This window comes from Vipera berus (assembly GCF_964194415.1).
Source record: "Vipera berus genome assembly, chromosome: 2".
Classification (NCBI taxonomy): Eukaryota; Metazoa; Chordata; class Lepidosauria; order Squamata; family Viperidae; genus Vipera; species Vipera berus.
The window spans coordinates 78,568,038-78,591,240 of NC_138203.1; the positions used below are offsets into that span (position 1 = coordinate 78,568,038).

At 34.4% G+C, this 23,203-nt stretch overlaps 1 protein-coding gene across 6 annotated transcripts in view; it reads right to left on the minus strand.

Moving 5' to 3' along the window:
* The window catches only part of NFIB (nuclear factor I B), a 204,375-nt gene extending 181,387 nt beyond the window's left edge, over positions 1 to 22,988 (minus strand). For 2 of the 6 annotated variants that reach the window (XR_014025195.1, XM_081318239.1), the window contains exons 1-2: positions 22,213 to 22,988; positions 16,151 to 16,682 (exon numbers count right to left, since the gene is read on the minus strand). Coding sequence is in view for 5 of the 6 variants with exons in the window: in XM_081318239.1 (XP_081174365.1) it covers positions 16,151 to 16,682; positions 22,213 to 22,242 (562 nt within the window). In the remaining variant the exon portion in view is untranslated. The remainder of the gene's footprint in view (positions 1 to 16,150; positions 16,683 to 22,212) is intronic. The other 4 variants (XM_081318238.1, XM_081318237.1, XM_081318240.1 and 1 more) reach the window with 3 other exon arrangements.
* Between the last annotated feature and the right edge of the window lie 215 nt (positions 22,989 to 23,203).

A 23,203-nucleotide genomic window follows, 5' to 3' on the forward strand; every position in this document is an offset into this window, starting at 1 on the left:
TACCACTTTCTGGAATATATAACTTAATCCCAGAAACATAAACAGACAAATATAACTAATTGGACTGTAGGATAAAAACACATTTCTGACAAAATTTTGTGGATAAATAGGAAAGCATTGTGTGGAAAAATAGTATACAAACTTCAGAAGTCTGAAACTGTACTAAACTGTACTAAGACAAACAAATCATTTTTATAATTCTATTTTAGAACATGTCTTGTTATTCATTAGCCAGTAGAAAAACAGCAGCACACATTTTAGTATCAACTCTGATCAAAACAAAGTGAACAAATGAAATGTTTTTATCATTACACACAACAAAAAGAATAAGCTCACTGTAGTAATTAAAAAAAACATATTAGCATTTTCTTAGCCTTTGTACATTAGTCAGTTAGCTACCTCAAAACATTTTAGTAGAGGCAGCTTCATCTGAATTATGGTTTGCTATTTGAAATTAACATTCTGCCCCTAAGGCCTCTCAGTTTCTTAAAAAGGTTCTAATGCTGATACTTGATAGGAAGGAAAGGAACATAAATAACACAATTAACTATACAGAGATACGGTTACAAATCAGATATTCTGCGTTTAATTTCATAGTATTTTAGTAATTTTCCCTTGAAAAATCAGGAAGAAAATACATAGAAGTCAACAAAGTACAGTATTTACAATTTAAAAGAAAACTAAATTTCAGTGTTATTTTTTTTACTTGGGAATAATTTTTTGGAATTCTAGCAATAAGCCATGATGCAAGTTTAAGCATACCCAAAGTCTGTGACATAATCTAATATTACAACATTTTTTCTTTCAAATTAGAAAGTTTCTTTGTGATTTGGTAGTTACTGTCTAATAAATACAAGATCAAAGCCATCTGATCAGATCTAGGCAATCAGCATTTTGGATATCTCTAGCTCAAGGTAATCATTCAAAAATAAAGCTGGAACAGCCCTGCAATTAAAATATGCAGAAATCTAATAATGTAGAACAAGGAAAACCATGAAACAAGAGAATTGTACAGCTCATCCGTATTCTTCCTAGATATTCTGTAGTATTTATTCATTTACTACATTTACTATAAAATCGAGAGCCACACTGCCATCAAACTGGCTCTTTAGTGGCAGAAAAAAAAGAGGACAATAGAGCTCAAAGTTTAAATTCATTAAAAATTGACTCATGGTATTCATTAAATCAAACTTACTGCATTTTAGCTTTTTGTATGTTTGTGAGCTGGATGGTTGATTTGTGTCAGATATGCCTGGGTTGTATTTCATTTCTGTACTGCTTTGTATAAAGTAATACTTTAAAAATATAGGATAAGGCAGAATACCTCAGGGAGCAAATTTCTGATACCACCAAAGACCAGTAATTTACAAAATGTCAAGGGAAAGGGCAAATGGACTAATCTAGCTTTCCTTCAGGCACCAAATTACACATAGAGAAGCAGCTGGACCTCTTTCAAGAATAGTGCCAACAATAGGGTTGCATACCTCTCAGCCATAAAGTCTACCTTCAGCAACATTTTACCTCAGCTTTTCAATTTGCTACTTCATCTGTATCAGAACCTGTAGTGTTATTTATTCTTGTTAATCCAGAAATGCAGACATGTGGAAGCAAATGCAGATTAACAATTTTTACTGTTTAGAAGTTGACTCATGGCAACTGGACTTATTTTTTTTTGGTCTGAAACATTTCACTGCTTATACCAACTCCTAAAATACTTAGGGGTCATTAAGTGTTGCCTCCCTGGTGAACTTGTGGTCTTAATTTTCATGGGGACTGAAAGAGTGCAGCATAAAAATGGGGGGGGGGGAGGAACAGGTTGTGTCTGAGGCCTCCACCTCTATTGCAGGAATGATTTTTCACTTTGGCATAAATGGATTCCTTCACACTTCTCTCAAACCATCTATCATCTATGTCCAAAGCGTGAACATTATTGTTCTCAAAAAAATGTCCTTTTTTAAAAAGGTCTTATGGTGCTGTTTCTCCTGTGCCGAGCAATCCTCTCGTCTAAAAGCTGGTTAGCTTCTTCATTGTAGAGCTCTGAACACTACTGGCTGCACTGGACCACATACACTATATTGCTGTGTTTTAAGAAAACATAAAATAGAATGAATTCTCACTGACAAACTGTTACTTTTCGCTTTCTGAACTAAAAACTCCATTTATACATCCCTGCACATCCCTCCCAATTCAAAATCTAGCTCTTCAGGTAAATTTCAGTTCCAGAAGAATTGAGGTAGAACTTCTGTGTGATGGATTCCAAACACTACAGTTTTTCTTCACCACAACTTTTAAAAGTCTGGGCTGTCGAAAACTTGGCCAGTCCCAACAAGGCATTTTTGCCACACATCTTAGTACTTTTCCAAAACACTACTACATGATCCAATTTATATGGAACTATCTTTCATATGAAGAATTATAACTTGTGGCATCTTCAAAGATATCATTCAAGTATTCTTCTCCATGTGTTGCATAAATTTAGATCTGCCTAAACAAACCTTTCTGCCTTTTTGAGCTGCTCTGAAAGTTTCTCACTTATTCCATCTTTCATACTGACAGAAACATATGGCATAAAACTACCCACTATTGTTCTATACCATAACATTACATAATAACTAGCATTCCAGTTTGGACTAGTGTTTAAGGCAGCAGGCTAGAAAGTAGGAGGCCGAGTTCTAGTCCTACCTTAGCCATGAAAGCCAGCTAGGTAATATTGGGTCAGTCACACTCTCTCAGCTCAACTCAGCTCACAGGGTTGTTGTTGTGGGGAAATGGGAAGAGGAAGGGGTGTTGGATATGTTTGCCACCTTGAGTTATTTGTAGAAAATAAAGGTGGGATACAAAAAACTGTATGTGGAGAAGAATATTCAGACATAATTCTATAACATATACAGTTATCTTTGTAGAAAGTATAATTGCACGGGTTTAGTACATATAACCCCTGAAGCAACCACCAACTGTCCACATAGGTTTTTCACTAACAATTAATGCAAACAAGGGCTAGATTCCATGCAGGATTAGAAAAGCTGCAGGAGTCTGACACAGAAGCAGGGCCATGTTAGATTTCCTGGAAGACAAATTACATCACTTCTCCCTCTGAACTTTTTTCCACTCTAGTGAGTCATAAAAGCTACCATATAACTTTAACAATGAGTGCCTGTGCTTATTTCCCCTTGCTCTTATCTTTCTCATCTGCTTTCGTAGTTATTCTGTGTCTTTTATGCTGCAATGTTGTGAGCTGGGCCAGTCTTATTCTTTACATTTAAGTGTCCTGGCTAATGAAAGTTTTAATTAAATTTAATACCTGCACAAGTAAATATTTGGTATTTTTTCTCTTCAAACTTTAAAAAAAGAAAAAGTCTTAGACATTCTGACTGAGGTTAACAGTAAAGTAATTTTTGCTGTTGTATATCCAACAAGTGACAGCAACAAGTGTGACTGAATATAAGAAGTAGTTAATTACAGTTACGAACATTCATTTAGAGACCATTCAAAGTTATGGCAGCGATAAATAGTACTTATGTCTTGTCCCAAAGTTATAGAAACTGCAACACCCTCATGGTCTTGTATTTAAAATCTGGGCACTTGTCAGCCCACCCAAATAATCACTGGGGTGTCTCAACTTCCCCCAGCAATCTATTTCCCTCCATTTCTGCCCTTTTGGCCTACCTCACTCTGCCATCTCCTTGTTCCTACTACTGACTAAGCACAACCCTTTGCAAGGCTAGCTGCAGGCTGCATAACGGCTTCTTTTCAAGGTTGCACGTGGCAGTTTCCTCAGAAGACCTCTGTGGACCAGCAGCTGCCTCACCAAGGGCCAGGCTGGGCATGCCCTGTCAGTAGGAGGAGCAAGAGCATGGTAAAAGTCAGCCGGAAAAGGAGAGCACAGACAGAGAAACAGGGGTCTTGTAGGGTGGTAAGGGCAGCTGCTGCTGGACTATCTTGCTGGAGTAGGCTAAGGCCTCGTCCTGCAGGGTTGGTGGCTGCAGCTTCATATGAACCTGAGGGGCTCCTTGCAGAGTTGGGGTGTGCCAAGAAGCCCCTGAGCTGCAGGATACCAAGCAACCCCAGAGTCATGTAATTTTATGAATGTTTGCCACCCTGCAAGGCAAGGTGTATGGCAGCCAAAAGGGCGAGGATAGGCAGTTGGGGAGAATTGAAGGGAGGTAATCCCTTTCTTGAAAGAGCCAAGTCTTGGGACTGGGAGGGACCATGCTGAGAATGGCTTGAATTGGAATTGGTCCTTAGGTAACAAGCAGTGGGATTCAGTCAGTAAGAGCTACATTAAGTACCAGTATTCCCATTGATAAGCGATGCTTTATGATTGCATTGCTTAGTGATGAAAACTCAGCTCCCAAATGCCATCGTTACTCAAGGACTATCTGTATATTAAAATATACACACGGATCTATTTTGTCCCTTTATTTATTCAACTATATGCTGAATACATATTAAAGGAAGCTATAAAAGATATTCAAATGCCATGATGCAAGCCATAGTATTCCCTGTGACAATCAAAGTAAAAGTTGGACTTTAAAGAAGGACATGACCCCTTTGAACTTGAAGACTTCTGAAAATACTATGGATAGCCAAAGAAACAAACCAATGGATCACTGAACACATCAACCAGAGTTCTCACTCGAAGCAGAAATGACCAAACTCAAATTATCCTACTCTGGACACCTTATGCCAAGACCCAGTTCTCTGGAAAAATGGAAGAAAAGAGAAGAGGATGACCAGCATCAATGCAGATTACTCAGTTGCAGTGGTGATGAGTGAAGCTTTGGGAGATTTGAAAGAACATGTTATGGATAGATTGTCAGAGATCAGTCATCTTATGCTGTCGTTAGCGATTAAAAACAAATTGATCATAAATCCATCAATGGATCCTTCCATCAACATCATTATCTGTTCCAAAGGTTAGGAATTTATGCCTTACGAGATTTTAACATCTGCCCTATAAAGGTTCCCCTAACCACTTCCAAAGATGCACTTTCCTCACTTCTTAATGCAAACAAGCTATGAATGGTTATGGCTTTAATCCATGAAGCAGACTGACAGGTTTCTCTCCAAATAAGCTGAACAAGAATTATTATTTTTAAATCCTAAGATTTTTTTAAAAATTGTAAGAAACTATCATGAAATATTTTTGTAACTGCTGTATTTCAAAAGCAGGCCTTATTTACAGAAGCAAAAATCAAACCTTACTGTGTCATTTTCTCTTGTCCATCTTATGCAACAGTTACACACACACCCCTTTGAAGCAGAAGGCCTATTTGCCATCTGTCTCTTGTTTTAGTCACAGGCAAATCTGTTGTCATATTGTTTTTCTTTGCCCATGTGAGAAACGACACTCACATAAAGTTCCATTTTCTTAAGTACACCTAGCTTACTAGGGGATGAGATGGACTAAAATTGGCCTGTTCTAATTTACTGTTTCTAATCTATGCAAATGGACTGACTCCACACCTGGACCTTGCAGTGAAACTCTGTAAAGTATTCAAAAGGGTGGGGGGTTGCAAAGCATATTAGCACATTGGGTATGTCTTTCTAACACATAAAATCAACTGCATCTTTTACAAAGCTTGCAAAACTGCTTCAAAACAGTTTTGGCGCAGCTTCTCTGCTGAAGATCCCAGCAGAAGTGCAAACATGTTCGCACATAGACAACTGAGGATAGTCTTTAAACTAGCTACCAATCTTCTAAAAGATGCAGCTGTTTTAATCCTTCAAGAAGAGATGCTTCCTTTTTCACTGACACTAACATGCTTTGCATAAGACATGTAACATATACTTTTCTTAAGTCTACATCTACCACATGGATCCTCTATTTTATGCGGAATGCTTTCATTGAACTCTCTGGAACTTGTCAATATGATTAAAAAACTGATCTAAATACCATGCCTCTATCACAAGAAAAAGCCTTAAGAATTTGTGTGGCAGGTAGGCTAGCAAGGGCTTTTAAAATGAGGAAGAGGCTATATCACCTATGGAATCTTTATTTGAGAACTTCAACATATCAATAATAGAAATTGATATGTAGTCCAGCATTAGAATATTGAAATTATGAGGCTATCCAACTTATTTATTCAAATTGACCTATTATTCATAAGCAGCCCACTAATTTTGTTTGAACTTGTATAATTACAATACTGAAAACACAAAATACCTGAATATCCATAGTAGTATCTGTATATTGTTTAGAAGTTGTGTACAAATATATTACTCCAGTACTAACTACCTAACACAGGAATAATATAAATACTAAATATAAAGAAGCCAAGCACAGTTAAAAATAGGTTTTGAAGTCTATACCAAGAGATTTATCCAGAACTGCTAAAAGTTTTAGTGTGGTTGTCATAAAAGTTCAGAAAAAAGAATTCAAAATGACTGTGTGCTTCTTTTTTAAAATGTACATTTTTAATGTGGGACAGCCTTAGGGAAGCACAGAGCTAAAATTAGCCTTCTAGAAACAAGAAATCCTTTCCTTATCCTTTCTACATAAACAAGGGCTGCCAATTTGTCCCCATCATTGTCAGCAGACAAAAGCAAACCAAGACTGCAGCCAGACCACATTAAATAAAAGACATAGTAATTCCAGAGGCTGCCTAGAAGCCCACTGGGGTGTAAAGTCAAAACTGAAGCCTGCTTGTCAGCTATTTCCATAAAAGAACCAGAAGAAACAGTGACACTTCTATATAACAAAAAGGTCAAGGAGTTCATAGCCTTTTCATGACCCCAACAAGTCAAGGTCAAAAGATTCAGGTAGCAACTTGGCCTGGGCATAAGTTACTTGTTCAAATGAATTGTTTTAACAAATCAGCTTTGGTCAATTAAACCTAACAAGACATGTTGCATCACATAGCAGGGTTCCTGACACTGAGGCCAGGAGCTGAGGCTGGCCTCATAAAACAAGGCTTTTAACGTGGCATAACAAATTTAAGGTAATCCATCTAGAAACCTCAGACATCAGCAGAATAAAATGCAAGCTGCCTTTACCAAGAGTAGTTTTCACATCTTTTCATCTCAGAACACGTTAACAAAAATATATCCATATATGAAACAAAAAATATTATTTTTTGAAAAATGCTAAATTTTCAGCACAATTCTAGAAATTTATTCTGATGTAAATCTCATTATGTGAGATACACTTTAATGTAACACTATTGTTAGTGCCTTAGCAACTTTCTCCTAAGTGCTTATAGCAGTCTTCTTCAACTTTGGTGACCTCTAAACATATAAACTTCAACTCCCAGAATTCCCAAACAGTACAGTTTCTGGAAACTGATCTTCACACATACAGAGATGCATATGATTGTATAATTTCTACTTTTAGAGCAGAAATCTCTTCATGCTCAATCTTCATCATATTCAAAATGAATCTATCTACATTATTCTTTCTCAAAGCATCATGGGTTGAATTTAGACCCCTATTAGAAATAGCAGATAACTATTTTAAATGGTGGAAAGCTTCCACAAGTTACTCCTTAGATTGAGTAAGAAATATAAAATAGATATCCCTAAAATAATAGCCACTAAATATTAAGAACTGCGAAGCACAAGAATTCATGACATCATGTAAAGCAGACATGTCAAACTTGTGACATCGCATGATGTATCGGAGCTTTTTCCCCATTGCCGGCAATGGGGTGGGCGCGGTTTCCTTGTGACGCGTCCAGCCCGTGGGCCGGCAGTTTGACACCCTGATGTAAAACAACCCAAGTCATTCGGCCCATTTTATTTAGCACTTTATGAGGTAAAAACCAGTAGAATGTGAGCCCTATGAATCCTTAACAAATGTCTTTAGAAGGTCTAAGGAAGAGATGGAACATCCTTAAAATATCAAGAACTTTAGTCACAATGATTTGAAACTAATTTATATTGTATGTCTTAAATACACATTTTTACAAATATGAATTATACATATGCAAGCAAATGAAAATTGGCAATGATTTCCTGCCTTCCTGTTTACCAGCATGCAATGTGTGCATCTTCATCCCTGGAAGACACAGCCAATATTTTTAATTTTTCATATTATTATATAAGAAAATGTGACAATGATTAATTATTTAATAGAATAAGCAATCTTTTCCTTGTAAAATAGCTATGATCTATCCTATTTCATGAATTATTCTGCAGACTACCACATTATGTGGGAAATGGCAACACATGGACCTCCAGATTCTACAATAAACCCACTCTCAGGATTCCCAAACAACATGGCCAATATGCTATGGTCCAGCAACATCTGAAGGGCCATATAGGTCACAAGCATTATTTAATCACTGAAAATTCAAAACTCGGGGTCAAGCTGTATCTGATATGCAAGCTTAAAATGCATAGCCAGAAGTGAGTATGTGGTAATTAATCAGAACAGAGATGACAAAAAATAATTTAATCCCTTTCTCCCCTATTTCAGGGAGAAAAACCATACTCTGAATCTACTACTTCAAGTGAAAAGAAATCTTCATGACGCTAATATGTGAACTATCTCATAAAAGTAAGTAGCAGTTTTAGAAGATGGATTTTCCTCAGGATCAGAGCAAAAATAATAACTGCTACATTTCTTTTCTAATCCCTTAATTATTAGTTCCAGCAACTACTGTTATTTGCATCTTTAAAACCATTCTTTAATTACAAATATGCATTTAGCTTATATCCACAAGACCAAATTACCTTGAATACACACTAAATACATTCAGTAATTGGATTTTATGTCATCCTTTGCAAAAACCTGTGAAATTTACCAAGCATGATTATATCAACCATCTAAATGAAGCTTAATGTATTCAGGTTTTATAAAATTAGGCTAATTTAAGAATGTTCTCCGTCTATTATTGACATTTAAAGTTGCATGAATAGGCTTCTGCTTGTAAACAGTTTTCTCCCTTCTTCCAGAGTCCTCTTAAACTAACACTAGAGTGGCCCACTACTTGTTACAGCAGATTGAGGGACACAGATCAAAAGAGAAAATAGTTCTGCTTATAAATACAAACATCCATCTGGATTCTTCTCACAAAAATAAATTGACTATATTATCTCAAGAAGAGCTGTTCTTTCAAAATTCTGTACAATCGTAAGGTATATTACAGTACAATCATGTCATAAAGATATATTATAAAGACACATCCTTTCCAGAAGATATTGTCAGAAATTGAACTTTTAACTTAAGAAATTACCAATAAAATCTTTAACCTAAGTAGCAATTATGTATTAGCTTTTATTTCTACGTAGTGGAATTTGTTCAACACTACATAGCAGAAATTATTCTAAGGAATTTTCCTTTAAAGATTTTATTACCCATTTCTAATTTTACCTCAGAATATTAGAAAACACATTTTTTTACTAAATTAACTGACTCAAAACATTAAACGCTTGTCTTCCTACCCAAATGCAAACTAAGAGGTAATAAGAGTTGTTTCTTGAGGTCTGTTTATAGGATCAGAAAGCTTCTCACTGAAGCTAGTTCTGCAACATTCTTTCAACTAATCTGCCTTGCTGCTGGGTCCCCCCCCATCTTATAATTCCAAACAATCCAGAGACCCTCAGAAATAGCGCTAAATAAAACAAGAAATTGTAATACTGGTAGCTGAGAAACTATGTTGCTTATCCATTTACTCTTCTCTGATCCAATTGATTAATTCAGCTCCTACATGTCTAAGTAAAATTAAGTGCTTCTTTTCCAAAGATTGGATTTTAAAAAAAATCCAGTCCATAACATGAATTAGTTATGGCAATCATTAAAATGACTAGGCAAAAATCATGCTTACTTTGGTATGCAAGATATTAGAAATGCTGTTAGATTTTCAAGAAATAGTATGTTAAATATTCAGCTCACTTTCAAACAATATTACCCTTAACATATTAATACCTTTAATATTATGGATATGCTTTATACCTAACATATTATATAATTTAAACACTACTATTTTAAAAAATATTAAAATAGTATAAGTATGTATGTTTGTATGTATATAAAAATATATAAATTATTGCACCAATGTCTCTGTTCTTGTGATTTTTGGAAAATGCTAAGAAAATTCCAAGACCACACAAAAACACTCATTTGCTCAACACCAAATTTTATGCCAAATCCTAATAAAAAGTGAACCATGGTGGAATATGCAATACTGTAATGAATATTTTAATAGAATACTGAAGAGTGACATCATTACAAACATAACATTTTTACATGTAAGAGAAACAATGAGTCACCAGATACATTCAAGTTTGGCAGCAGCCATTTTTGTGCAAACATCTTAAATGGCTGGGTGTACACATCACATTAAACCAGTATTTCCCAACCTTGGGTAAATTACCCAAAGTTGGGTAAAAGTACTTTTCCTGTGAGTAACAATACACAAACCCATTACCCAATCACACTAGGGACATTTAAACTTGACTTTAGAATATTTAACACTGACAAGCAGTTATGGGTAATGAATGAATGAAAGCAAATATACGTGTCCCAGGATAATGTTGCAGGATCCAATCTGGATCAGGCACGGGACCAGAGGTTTAGTCTTCTGAACTTTTGGACTTATGCCCATTCTCAGGGAACTTCTCTCTTCCAGAATGTGTGGTAGAGAGAAGTTCCCTAAGAATAGGCTCCAGCACGAGTCCAAAAGCTTGAAGACTTGAAAGCTCTGATCTGGTAACGATCCAGATTGTATCCTGCATGGGTAATGCAATTAAAAGTTTGGGAAGCACTGCATTATTTGTACAATAAACAAAATGGCTGAATTCACACAATAGGTTATAATGTGGTTTATAAACCATAATGGCTATGCTCATATTTCTGGATAATATAGTACTACTGACTTCTACAGAAAGTTGCCATCACTGACATAATTACACTAATTTTTAAATAAAATATTGCATGAACAAACGACTATTATGCATACCCTCTGAAGTCCTTAGAAAAAGAAATGCACTTCATATCTTATTTTATATATTGTATATAAATGTGATATAGTGATTACACACACACACACACACACACAGTGTTTAGATATAGATATAGATATACAGTGCTTTTTTTGTAAGAAAAAAAGGCGCCAGAACTCACATCTTGTTAATCTTTTATTTAAAAAATTATATATTCAGTTTTTAGCAGGACTGGTGGTTGAGAAGTAATTAGTAATTGTTTTCATTTTTAAATTTGGGGTCACTTTTACACTAAAAATTAAAACAAAAAGATTTTCAATTCACCGATTTCTTAAAATAAAGAAATTATTTACCTTTCGCATGTAGTCAATCACTGTACATACACCCACACACGTCAGTTGTGTAACGAAACATAATGGTCACCGCCCGCAGTAAGCACTCACCGCGCAACCACATGACCAATCACAAGCTGAGCAGTGCCACAAGCCAAGCAGTGCCATCACAACCAGAGCGAAATACACATGCATCGGACTCAACACACAAGCAGCCCGCATGCACCGTTTTAATGTTTTTGTCACCGACCTGCCCAACAGGGCGATTCAAGTCCACGTGGACCAAACATCAAATTTTCTAAAGTTACTTTTAAAACTTGGAAAATCCGTTGAAAAAAGGTGTTCTATGACAGAAAAAGCACTGGGGTTTTTTTTACACACACACACATATATATATAGATATATAGATACATACATACAAACACACACTACACACACACACATATATAAAATCACTGTTGTTTTTACATTACTACATGATTTATTTCAAATATCTAATTTTAAACTGACATTTCACTATGTGAAAATTATATCCTCTCAAAATCTTCATTCTAGTACTTCTAAAATGTTAATTTAGTTTACTTTTTCTAAAACTAAAAAGTTAGTTTAAATAGTTAATATTGCAACTGTTTCAGTAAGCAGTAGCAGATTATGTTTTAAGTTCTGGTACACTGTAATACTTCCCTTTTAAAAGCAATAAACCTGTATCTTAACTTAGCCTTTATGACTGGTAAATTGACATATCCAGATAATTGTTTTCAACATTATTTTAATGGATAAATTTTTCATTTGATTTACATTTATTAATATCAAGCGACATGTAGTCAAAATGTATAACACATAAAATATTTTGAAATAACTTAAAAATACTTAACAACTTTTCTCTTTTTAAAGCTTCTTTTAAAAAAAGTTACCTTTATCAAAGTATCTATTACTGCATTCATACATACCAGGAGGGAGGGAAGAATATCCAAGACCTAATATCAATGTCCCCAATGAATACAATACAGCTGCAAATTGTGTATGCTTAAAAAGATTCTCCCAAGATGATACGCATAATATAAACTATTACCACTCCTCCAAGATAATTCACCTTCTAGGTATAAGCTTCAGGTAAGTTGCAAACACAGATGATCTGTGAATTGAATATAATGCCAAGGAAAAAAATGTGGGTGTTTCAATGAGATATATATACATTTTTATTTTATTCTTATAATCAACTTTTCTCTTTTCTCTTATTCTAAGATCAAATTAGCAGTCACCTGATCTGTTCCCCCCCTTTTTTTCTACAGACATGACACATTTCAGCGCCCATGTAGGCCAGATTTCCTTCACGTGGCTTTTTAAGTAAAACTGCTAGCCTATTAATTAAGAGAATAATGGAGGTTAGCATGAAAACAATATAAATACTATCTAGGAAACAGCAGCAATGCCTTAGCCTTTGCACTGGCCTTGGATGCCAACTCATGCAGCTACTTACAAAAATGAGTGATGTTTTACAATCTGGAAATCCAAGTGCATGCAAACTAAGCAAACTGGGATAAACTATATCTTTTTGCTGAAAACAAAATATATCTCCATTTGATTGATAAATGGAAGCAGTATTAGACTCCTAATATTTTTAATCAATGTGCTAAAGCAGAATTAGTTATGTAACTTTATTGAAATAAGAAACATGGTACAATTCCATGACATATAAATAAGACTCAGAAACATTGTGTGTTATGTGTTACCATAATTATTTTAAGGACACATAATATATCTCAAGATGCTTTAGGCAGCCTAAAATAAAAGCATGTATTTCTTTATAACTCCAGAAGAACAGCAAACACGAAGATTAAATTATTTAGAAAAGAAATACACACCAAAAAATAGTTCATTTCAATAAAAAAGAGGAACTTTTAAAATGTGCTGCTATAGAACAAAAAAGTTATCTATTAGAGGACAGATTTCTTTTATCTGAAGTTCTACTGCAGCAAATAAATACAACAGCTTTCATTCAGTGATTGTCAAAAAACTTTCCAATGTGCCCACTGCAATGCAGATGCCAACCAACGAATCAAAGGCATTCAGAAACTAGACAAAGAGGGTTTGATGCCAACCTCGGTGCCACTGGCAACCATTATTGGCATCAAGCACATTGTCTGCTTTTCCTCCCCCACTCTGCTGGCACTTGACAAACAAAATGGCGGTTCTTGTAGAAACGGAATACAGCATAAGAGCTGTACTGATTGAATCAAATATTACCAACTGATTTTATAGATTAAAACACAGCCTGTTCCAAATGAAAGAAACTAATAAATATATCCTTTTTTAGTTAAGATACTGTAATCCTAATTCTTAGTTCTGAAATGAATGTAACTAGAATATGTTAACATTTAAATAAATATTATTAAAATGGGCTTCTTGCTTCATCTGAACACCTGTAGACCACAAATTATTTTAAGACTATTTTCTGCCCCCAGCTAGCAAAAGGAATCAACATCAGTCAAATAAGAATTTAATTCTCTTGTGTTTTGAAACTTTAAGGTAGGAATTCTGAAAAAAAAAGATGGCAAAAGAGAGACGGCAGTTTTTTTAAGAAAAAGATTTATACACTGTGAATATCATAACTTGGTAGACTGGTCTATCTTTCTTCAATGCAGATTTGGAAAAACTGAATCTCCAGCAAATCATAAAAATGACTTATATTTCTATATCAAGAAATTCTCAATATATTGTAGCATTACTCTGCTCTGCAATGCGGATACCAACCAACAAATCACAGGCATTCTAGTCTAAACAAAGAAGGTCCAATGCCAACCTTGGTGCCACTGGCAACCATTTTTGGCTCTCAAACTATTCTTCATGTTTTTGCCAATGTTTCAATATAGCTCTAGTTTATTCTTTCATTCATTCAAGAATTTTATCCTTTTTCAACTCTCTGACCATGAATTTTTATCATTCCACCCGCTGATAAAACATTACCAAGTAGATGTTCATATACTTCGGTAGAAAACCAATTCTCTTTAAAATATTTTTAGTCTGATATACCCTCATGTGTATACAGTTTGGAAATGTAACCAGCATTCATTCATTCCCTACCTGCCAAAGGATTTTAGAGGAAGCTACCATGAGAATAATTTAAACCTTGAATCTTTTTCTATACAAAACAAAAAAGGCTGAAAGTATATTTCTACTACAAAAGCCCTAACTCCAAAGAAGCATTTAGCAGATTATTAGTTGAATATATATATCACTTGTGATAGTGTCCTTCTGGTGGTGACCTAATATAGAGATACCAACTTTTCATCCACAATTGTCGCTAATTGAAAAAATATTGGAAAAGTCCAATCATAATAGAAAACATTAACAGAAGTTATTTTGACAATTCATACACAATCCATGGTATCATCTGATATCACCAGTGTTTTACACGAATCCTTCTCTCAATGCAAGCAAACACAGCATCTGAAGAAATACATATGCACAGATATAAAAATGCTGTATCCGTTTTATTTTCAGATGTAGGTGACTTTTTAATGGAGATAATATGCAACCAAGTGAAATATTCCATCATAAAGTCACTATGTATAATTTCACATATAGTTTGACATAACTATGTTAACAATATTTAACACTTGCTTCAGTTACTAAATGTTACATTTTTAAATATCCTTTGAGATAAAGGAAATATATAGTTTATATAATCAGACTAAAATTTTCATTATTAATTATTTTTCTTTCAAGATTAATTTGCAGGGTGTTTAAATTCATATAATCCTAAATGAAGGTCTCCTTCAATCCATTCAAGGATTGCAGATTTAGATTACAAGAATTTTCAAATGCATATCACAGCAAAGCTTAGAAAGTTAGTCATGCTAGACTCACACTGAAACCAAAGGAACGTAAATAGTATTCACTTGCTCTAAACTGGAATCCAGTCTACATTTTATAACTGCTGTCATTGTTGAAAAAGAGAACTGTCTTTTTTTATGATAAATGTTTGTTTTTCACAGTAAAGCTACTATACAGTATATAAAGTTAGAAGTCACCAATGATAATATTGGACTGAATTATACAAAATCAACACTAAGAATACCAAGAAAAAGCAGTGTCTTTTGGTAGCATCACCAGAAACATAAAAAATGATTTTACGCTTTATATTTGTATTAACATTCCCCATCCATCTTTCTTTTGGCAGTTTCCAGGACCAGGCCAATTTATGTAAAAAGCTGCCATCTGCAAATACTCCATGGTTATAACTTAGACATATTTATTATGTGGTACTAGAAACAATCTACCATAATGGTTACGGGATTTAATGTAAAAAATGTACATAAACACATAACAATTTCTACATTAGATCAAATATCAATGAACGCAAATCATCTAAGCAAATATACAACCATAACGTTAACTACAGAAGTTTTTCACTACATTATAATTTAAAATAAACATATTGAAGCAATGTTTTATAATGCGTGCATAAGTTATTATTTACTATGAACACTGATAAGGCAACTGTATCACATATTTATATTTACTGCATAACAATATATATAAATATATAAAATAACATGCCATTTCTTTTTCCATTCTTTTATATTTAATAGTTTTATTTTCATAATGAAGATGGACCAAAGGCAAAGAAGTGGCTATGAATTTAAAAAGTTGAATACAATTGTTATGACTGCATGTACTATGAATATGAGTCTGTTCTATAATGTGCACCAAAATCATTCCTAGTATTTTCAACTGTTATAACAAATGTTAATATGTGTTTTGGATACTCCTGAATCTAATGTATACATTAGCAAGCACCTATCAACATCTATAAAGATATATGAAATGTTTACAATTTTTTAAAAACCCAAAAAGGTGGTTTAGCATATTCATGTGCATGTTGTGTATAAATATCTAAATAAATAAATAAAATATTTCAAAAGGCCTACCTTGATCCTGCACATAGTATGCCAGAAACAAATCAAGCTCCTTGACTGATACTGTTATGTGATGTGGCTGAACGCAAAGTGCTGGATTTGTGCAATGGGGGGATTTCATGAGCCGTTCTCCATCGGTACTTTCCAGGGGGATACCTTTAAAAAGGATCACCATGACTAGATCCAGGCGCCAGACTTTGTCTGCTTGCCTAAGGCAGTCGATTCTCCTAATTTTGCCCTTCTGGTCAGGATTGGATAATACACAGCATGGGTGCTTCTTCCCAGTAACAGTAAGCACAAAATCCTCTCGATATTCTTGGCGGATATCTTTGCGCAATTTGGCGAGAAGCCTGGATGCCCACTTCTGTTTAATTTCTGGCTTTTCACTAAGTAACTCATCCTTGACTGCTCTTTCTTCATCTTTTGACATTCGCTTTTCGTGTTTTTTAAAGTACTTGCGTTTTCGAGCCTGAAGGTTGAACCACGTATAGGCAATTGCACGAACATGTGGAAGAAGTGCCTCAATGAATGGGTGAAATTCATCCTGTTGGAAGAAATAAAAAGAAAAAACAAAACTTGAGAGACCAGTTTTACTTATACAATCACGAACAATTAATTTTTGGAAAAAATGAGTGAAATGCAAACTTATGCCATGGGCATTCCTAACCATTTTTAGCAGCGCTTACAATTCCTAGAAAAGATACATACATATTATAAAAATGCATGTCTATATTTCACTTATGGAAGCACAATAACATTTTATATAATACACCAAATACTTGGGCTTGGTTCCAAACTGACATACAATTATATTAGTTTAAAATAAAACAAAATGGCTCTGGGATTTTGAATATTTTGACTGTGATTTAATAGTTCACCAAACACGACAAAGATTGCCACAACAAATTTTAAGACGAATGAGTAAAAATATTATAAATGTAGAAGTTAATATTGCAAATCATTCACCTTCCGTATTCAGAAACATTATGGTATACATGTTCAATGTTGTACTATGTAGTCATCAGCAAGAGACTGACGACACACACAAACACCATGAACAATGAAATATAACCCAATCCTTTATCAATCACCCAACATTCCAATTATCACATTATTATTCTAGCAGGAATAACCACAGAAATCAAGAAATAAGCCAAGAAATGCCAAAGGAAAGATACCATTCTAATAAAATTAGAGTACTTATAACGTTCACCAGCTGGCCATGTTTCCCTGCTTAACTTTACCAATCTTTTAAAAAAAATACTGAAAATTACATGGAATTGATTTGTTCCATTCCACTTGGAGTACAAAATCTCACTGAATTAATTAGCTATTAACTCAAGGATGGTGGTTCTCAAGTATGTAATAATTATTTGACCCCACTCAAAAAAAACCCACAACTTTTAGGTACAGAAAGAAAAAAGGATAATTTGAAACAAAATTTGCCTTCCTTGTGATCTAACGCTCTGTAGCAGTGACATTAATACTGCATTATTGCGTAAACTTATTTTGTGAAATACACACAAAAGTATTGGACATGAAAACTTTTCCTTTTGTTTCACCTAACTAGTCATATAGATTTTCTATATTTTATTATTTTTTCAATTGACTAACCTAAACTTTAGCAATTACTTTATTTTGATCAATAAGAACTACTAAGGTGTTTTGCCTCAATTTCCGTCTTTGTTACATACAGTATATAATTTACTTCAAAGGAAAACTATCTCTATACATATATCATAAGATTTGAAAGAAAATTGTGACAGAAGGGCAATGTTACTCATTCATTTGTTTGACCTATTATTTTTTTAGACATATTTAATTCAAACTGAATTTAAATTGTAATACTGTAAAATATTGACACTAAAATTAGTCCCGATATAATTAAATTGTACTTTTCAAACAAAATGTAGTATATGTATTAATACTAAAATACTTAATTGGAAAAAAGTCATTAATTTTAAGAATCCTATTAAAATACATATTTGAGATTGACAACATAAAATGTATTTATTCAATTCAAAATTCCTGTAGAGTTTTATCAAACAGTTCATACAATACTCAACAAAAGTTCACGCAAACATTCACACTGAATTACTGAAATCTTCTTTAAACTTAATCCTGCCTTTTTATAGGTAATAGCAGCAAGATTTTATAATAACACATTACAGTAAGACTTCTCAAGAAGCACTGTTAAGACCTGCAATGTTATTTCAATTTTGGTTTTATATCTACCTCTTTCCTTTTCAGGGCAGATAGTAATCAAACTAGTAGAGAAATACAAGGCATAAAAATAATTATAATACAATTAAAGCAAGGTATCAAGCAATTATTAAAGTGATAAGCCATTCTATACAGAGACTTTTAAGTTTTCTGTTACTTTAAGGGCACAAACTACATTAAAGAGTTAAACCACAATCTGCTCTTTGTGTGGGAAGAGAGCACAGCTTAGAGCAACCACAGCCCTCGATAAGACTTCCCTATCTCAGTGCACTCTGGTGCGATTTTTTTATTACTAGAGTTTCTTTTTCTCAGAAACTGAGTTCTATAGAATTCTTAGTAAAACATGTATTTTAATAAGACAAACTTCCTTCATTACTTCTAACTTATATAAGAAAATATTAAAAAGCCTAGGAATGGAATGGTTAGAAACTATGTCCAGTATTGTATAAAAATTATTTCACAATATATATACCCCCATAAATTGCAATTAAAGATCCTGCGATATTGACAATTCAGATCATGGTATTGGGCATTTTAACAAAAAACTATGAAGTTTTGGATTTTAATTTTACTTTATTTTAATCACATTTAGGCAAGTACAGACCCACCTCAATGCAACAGGATAAATGCATGGTCTCTGTGATTACTATTGCTACTTAATGTTTTTAAAATTTACGCACACTGGTTACAAATTCCAATTTTACATTTAAAGTTTCCAGAATATATTTACTGCTATAAAAATGGAAGTATAAAACTCCAAGTTATCTGATAAAAAAAATACATTCCTGTTTTTAAAACTCCTGCATTAAATAACAGATAGTGGAATAAACTTAATATTTAAGTAAAATTAGTCACTAATATCTCAATTATTGTTAACAATCCAAAACAGTGTTCAACTAAGAACCGTTGCTCAAGTAAAACTTACATTACATAGATTCTCTTCAAAAATGCACTCACTATGAAATCTGATATTTTGAAAGATGCACAATGTACGGTAAGAAAAAAGTTGTATATGGCAATTGCATAGACTGCAATAAAAACAAAGAGCAAGCTTTGTAACAGTTAAATCAAACTTCTTAGTTATTTTAAACCACAATACTGATGAATCTACAATCAAGGTCAATTTAATATCTTCATGTTATTTCTCTTCTCCTGTAAAAAAACATTTTTTCCGAAGAAAAAAATGATTTCCCATTTCTATCTTACCATCCTATTAGTGTGTTATATGAATTCAGAAAATTATTCCACAAAATAAAGTTAACACTGCAAATGTATAGCCAAAGGTACACATACTTATGTGTAATGTTCAGTTTAGCAACTCTAGCTTAGATATAAAATACCTAAATCTGTGTTTACTGCTGGACTACTTCTAAAAAAAAAAGACTCCTCAGCTGTGAGTACTAACAAACATAGGGAACTATTCATGGATCTAAAAACTAACTTCATATTAATCACACAAAAGGAGGAATGTGTTCAGAAAATCCTGTTTTATTTAACCAGGTTAGGTTTCCAAGATATAAAATGTCTATTGACAACTCATTTATTCTTATATCTTACAGATTTCAATGCAACTGAATTTGACTCCAAGGTAACCAGAACCACACAATAAAGTAACCGCTTCCAACAAACATCCAACTACTATTTTTATATAGGTTCTTTTTTAAAAAAAAGATTTATCAAATGTATATTCTATACAGTTTTTAGCCAATCAAATATTTCTTTTCCTCTCGTTTCTAAGATTTCTAACAACAAATATATTATAAAATAGTAGAATATTATATTCCCCATAAACCTGCTGTACAAACATGGGACAAAGGGTATGTATTCAAAACTTGAGGGGGGTCTGGATTTTGTCCCAACTGTTCTTACATCTATTCATTCTTCAAGTCTGTGAATTATAAATTCACAAATTAAATGCAAAACCAGCTTAGAAATCATTTGGGAAAAACAGCATACATTTCATTTCAAAACTACTGGGCATTTTGTTGAAATACTTATCTTAAATTGTCGATACTAGGTTTGCCGTAAAACTGTTTCAGACTTGTAGATTGCATGCAAACCACGCCTAAATAATTTATTTTGTTTTGGAAAAGATGACATTTAATACTATGCTTTTGGTAAATAAGCAAGTGATAAAACTTACTTAATAAGCCAAGGAAATTTTAATACTTTCCTGTAATACGTTCGGGCATAACCACCTTATTCTAAAACACTTCTGTGAACTGAGGCATTAGGCCAGAAACAAGAATGGATTATACTTTATGTTACAATTAAAGCATATTACATTAAAAACCTAAGCTACATTTTCACCAACACCTACTATCACCACAGAAATTCAAATATATAATCCTAGACCATTAACCATGGCTTTTCAAGGGAATCCTATGAAACTAACAAATATTTTTATGTGGCTGATAGAAGCCCCCTTAAATATTAAATATTATACACAAAGAGAAAACAGTATGTTGAATTTTACAATGTTCATGCCTCTGCCAATTTATCAAGACACATAAAATGTGTATGTGCGCGCACATGTGTAAGTGCTGACTTTTTTCTCAAATACCTCAGAACACTTTTTACACCTGTTTTGCATCTGTAAAGTCCCCATTTACTTGCTAAAAAGATTCCAAAGTTAATCACACTTTGATGCCAAACAAAATATAAACAATAAAAACGTGTCAGCCAAAAAGCTACAGGACTGTATCCAATCACTGAATAATCCTTATCATTGTTTAAATCTTCATTCATAATTTGTGAATGCTGCAGTCCAATAGAATTACAATGGTTTCCAATTGTCAAAGAAGTTTTATTATTTTGATCATAATACCAAACAAAATATTACATAACTTAGACCTACTCTGCACAAATATTAGCTATATCAGTATATATTAACGTGTCCAAATTATACCCTAAGATTTCAATCAGACCTGATTATTTTACATGCTACCTGGAATATTTAATGGATGAAAAAATGTACAAACTTCACATTCTTTAGACACTGAACATCTCAAAGCATTTTTTGTGCTATAATTTATATTGGATCGGACTCTGTGCTCCATTTTTCCCCTTTTGAAACTTCTATGCCACCAATCTTTACTCCAATCACACCATGTGTTGCAATTCTATCTTATGGGAATGGAAACTGTTACCTGTTAAAATAAGGTATGGTTTGTCTGCACGTTCTTCAAAGTAAAACCATGTATGTGCAGTGTACAAAAATTACTCAGTTTTAAAAGGACACAAGTGTCTGCAGGCCTAATACAGCAGGAAAGGTTCAGTTTTCCTTATGACCTTGGGTGTTGACTTCAAAAAGTTTGAAGTGCCGGAATTTATCAAGAAAAAATGTATAGGATAATCAAGAAAGAAAACCTTCAGCTAAGTCACCTTTTCTCAAACCAGCCTTAAGTATATATGATTAATTCAGCATGGGATGGTATTATATTACCAGTCATTGCTTAATTAAAAATAAAGGAACACTTCCCCTTTAGTATAGTCTGCAAAACGCATCGTTATTTTGTTCCAAATTCGTGTAAATCCACACGACGTGGCTGCTAGTTCTAATCACTTTTTTTCCTGCAAGAGTAATTTAATACTCGTTTATCATTGGCATTCCGAAATATTTATATTATTTCGTCCCTGTTCCCCCACCCCACATACACACTCCTTTGAAATAGGCTTATATCACAGGTACATTCATTTTTAGTTTCCCCCCCCCCGCATAAAAATCAAGGACGGAATGAATATTCCTTTGAACAGTTCTAACTATAAGTACTCGGTGCAACTCGATGCAAGTTTACTTCCCCCCCCCACCTTAAAAAGAAATAAAGGAAAAGAAAAAAAGGCGGCTATACCTGAGTGAGACAGATGGGAGAATACATCATGACTTCGCTCTAAGGTAGCACTTCTGCTGAGAGGAAAAAGTATCAAAAGCGCGACGGCTTCATCTATTCATTTTACAATCCTCCAACGCTTCCAAAAGGAAAAAGATGGATCAGGAGCAAGCTCTGCTTCGAATCGCCACCACTTCGCAGCCAGCCCTAGTCCTCCTTAAATAGCCAAAGATTCAAGTTCACTCCGAGCGCTAGATTTCCCGGGGTGAAATCCAATCTACAATTTTAACCCTCTTGTTCTCGGCGGCGGTTCGCTCTTTGCTGCCGTTTGCAGTGGCTGCTGGTGAATTGGGACAGGAGGCGGCGGAATGGGGGTGGGGGTCGAATGGAATGCAGGGAGTTAAGGGGGGGGTGGTTGTTCGGGATATATATATATTTTTCCTTCTTCGCGTTGCTTTTTTTTTCCTTTCTCCCGGATTTCCAAGTGCTTTGGGAAAGCAGCTAGCGCGATACACCCCGGTACTATCAACCGCGTTGCCAAAGTTCAAGGTTGCAGCGGCGGAGCAGGAAAATCCTGGCGTATCCTGGCAGGCGAAACTTTGCAACAGCCCTGTGCAGTAGAGCGCCAACCCGGGAGTGTGTGTGTGTGTGTGTGTGCGTGTGTGTTGCGCGCGCGTCCCCCCAAGGCTGCAAAAACAGTGCGCAAACGCTGGGCTTCTTTCGCAGCGGCAGCCTGTGCCCCTCTCTCTCTCTCTCTCTCCACCCCCTTTCTCTGTGGATAATGTTCAGAGCCTGCTTTTCAAACGCCCACTGTAATAAAAATGATCTCTTGAAAATTCAAAACGATCAATCTCTGGTTTCCTCCCCTCCTCCTCCTCCTCCTCCCTTACACTCTTTCCCCTTTCTTCGGTGTACTGGTTTCTGCAAGACCTGGAAGTTCAGCAGAGGGGGAGGGTATTTTACCGAGCGCGCCTTTCTCTGGCCCTTCCTTCGTCGTAGCTTTCTCTCTTCC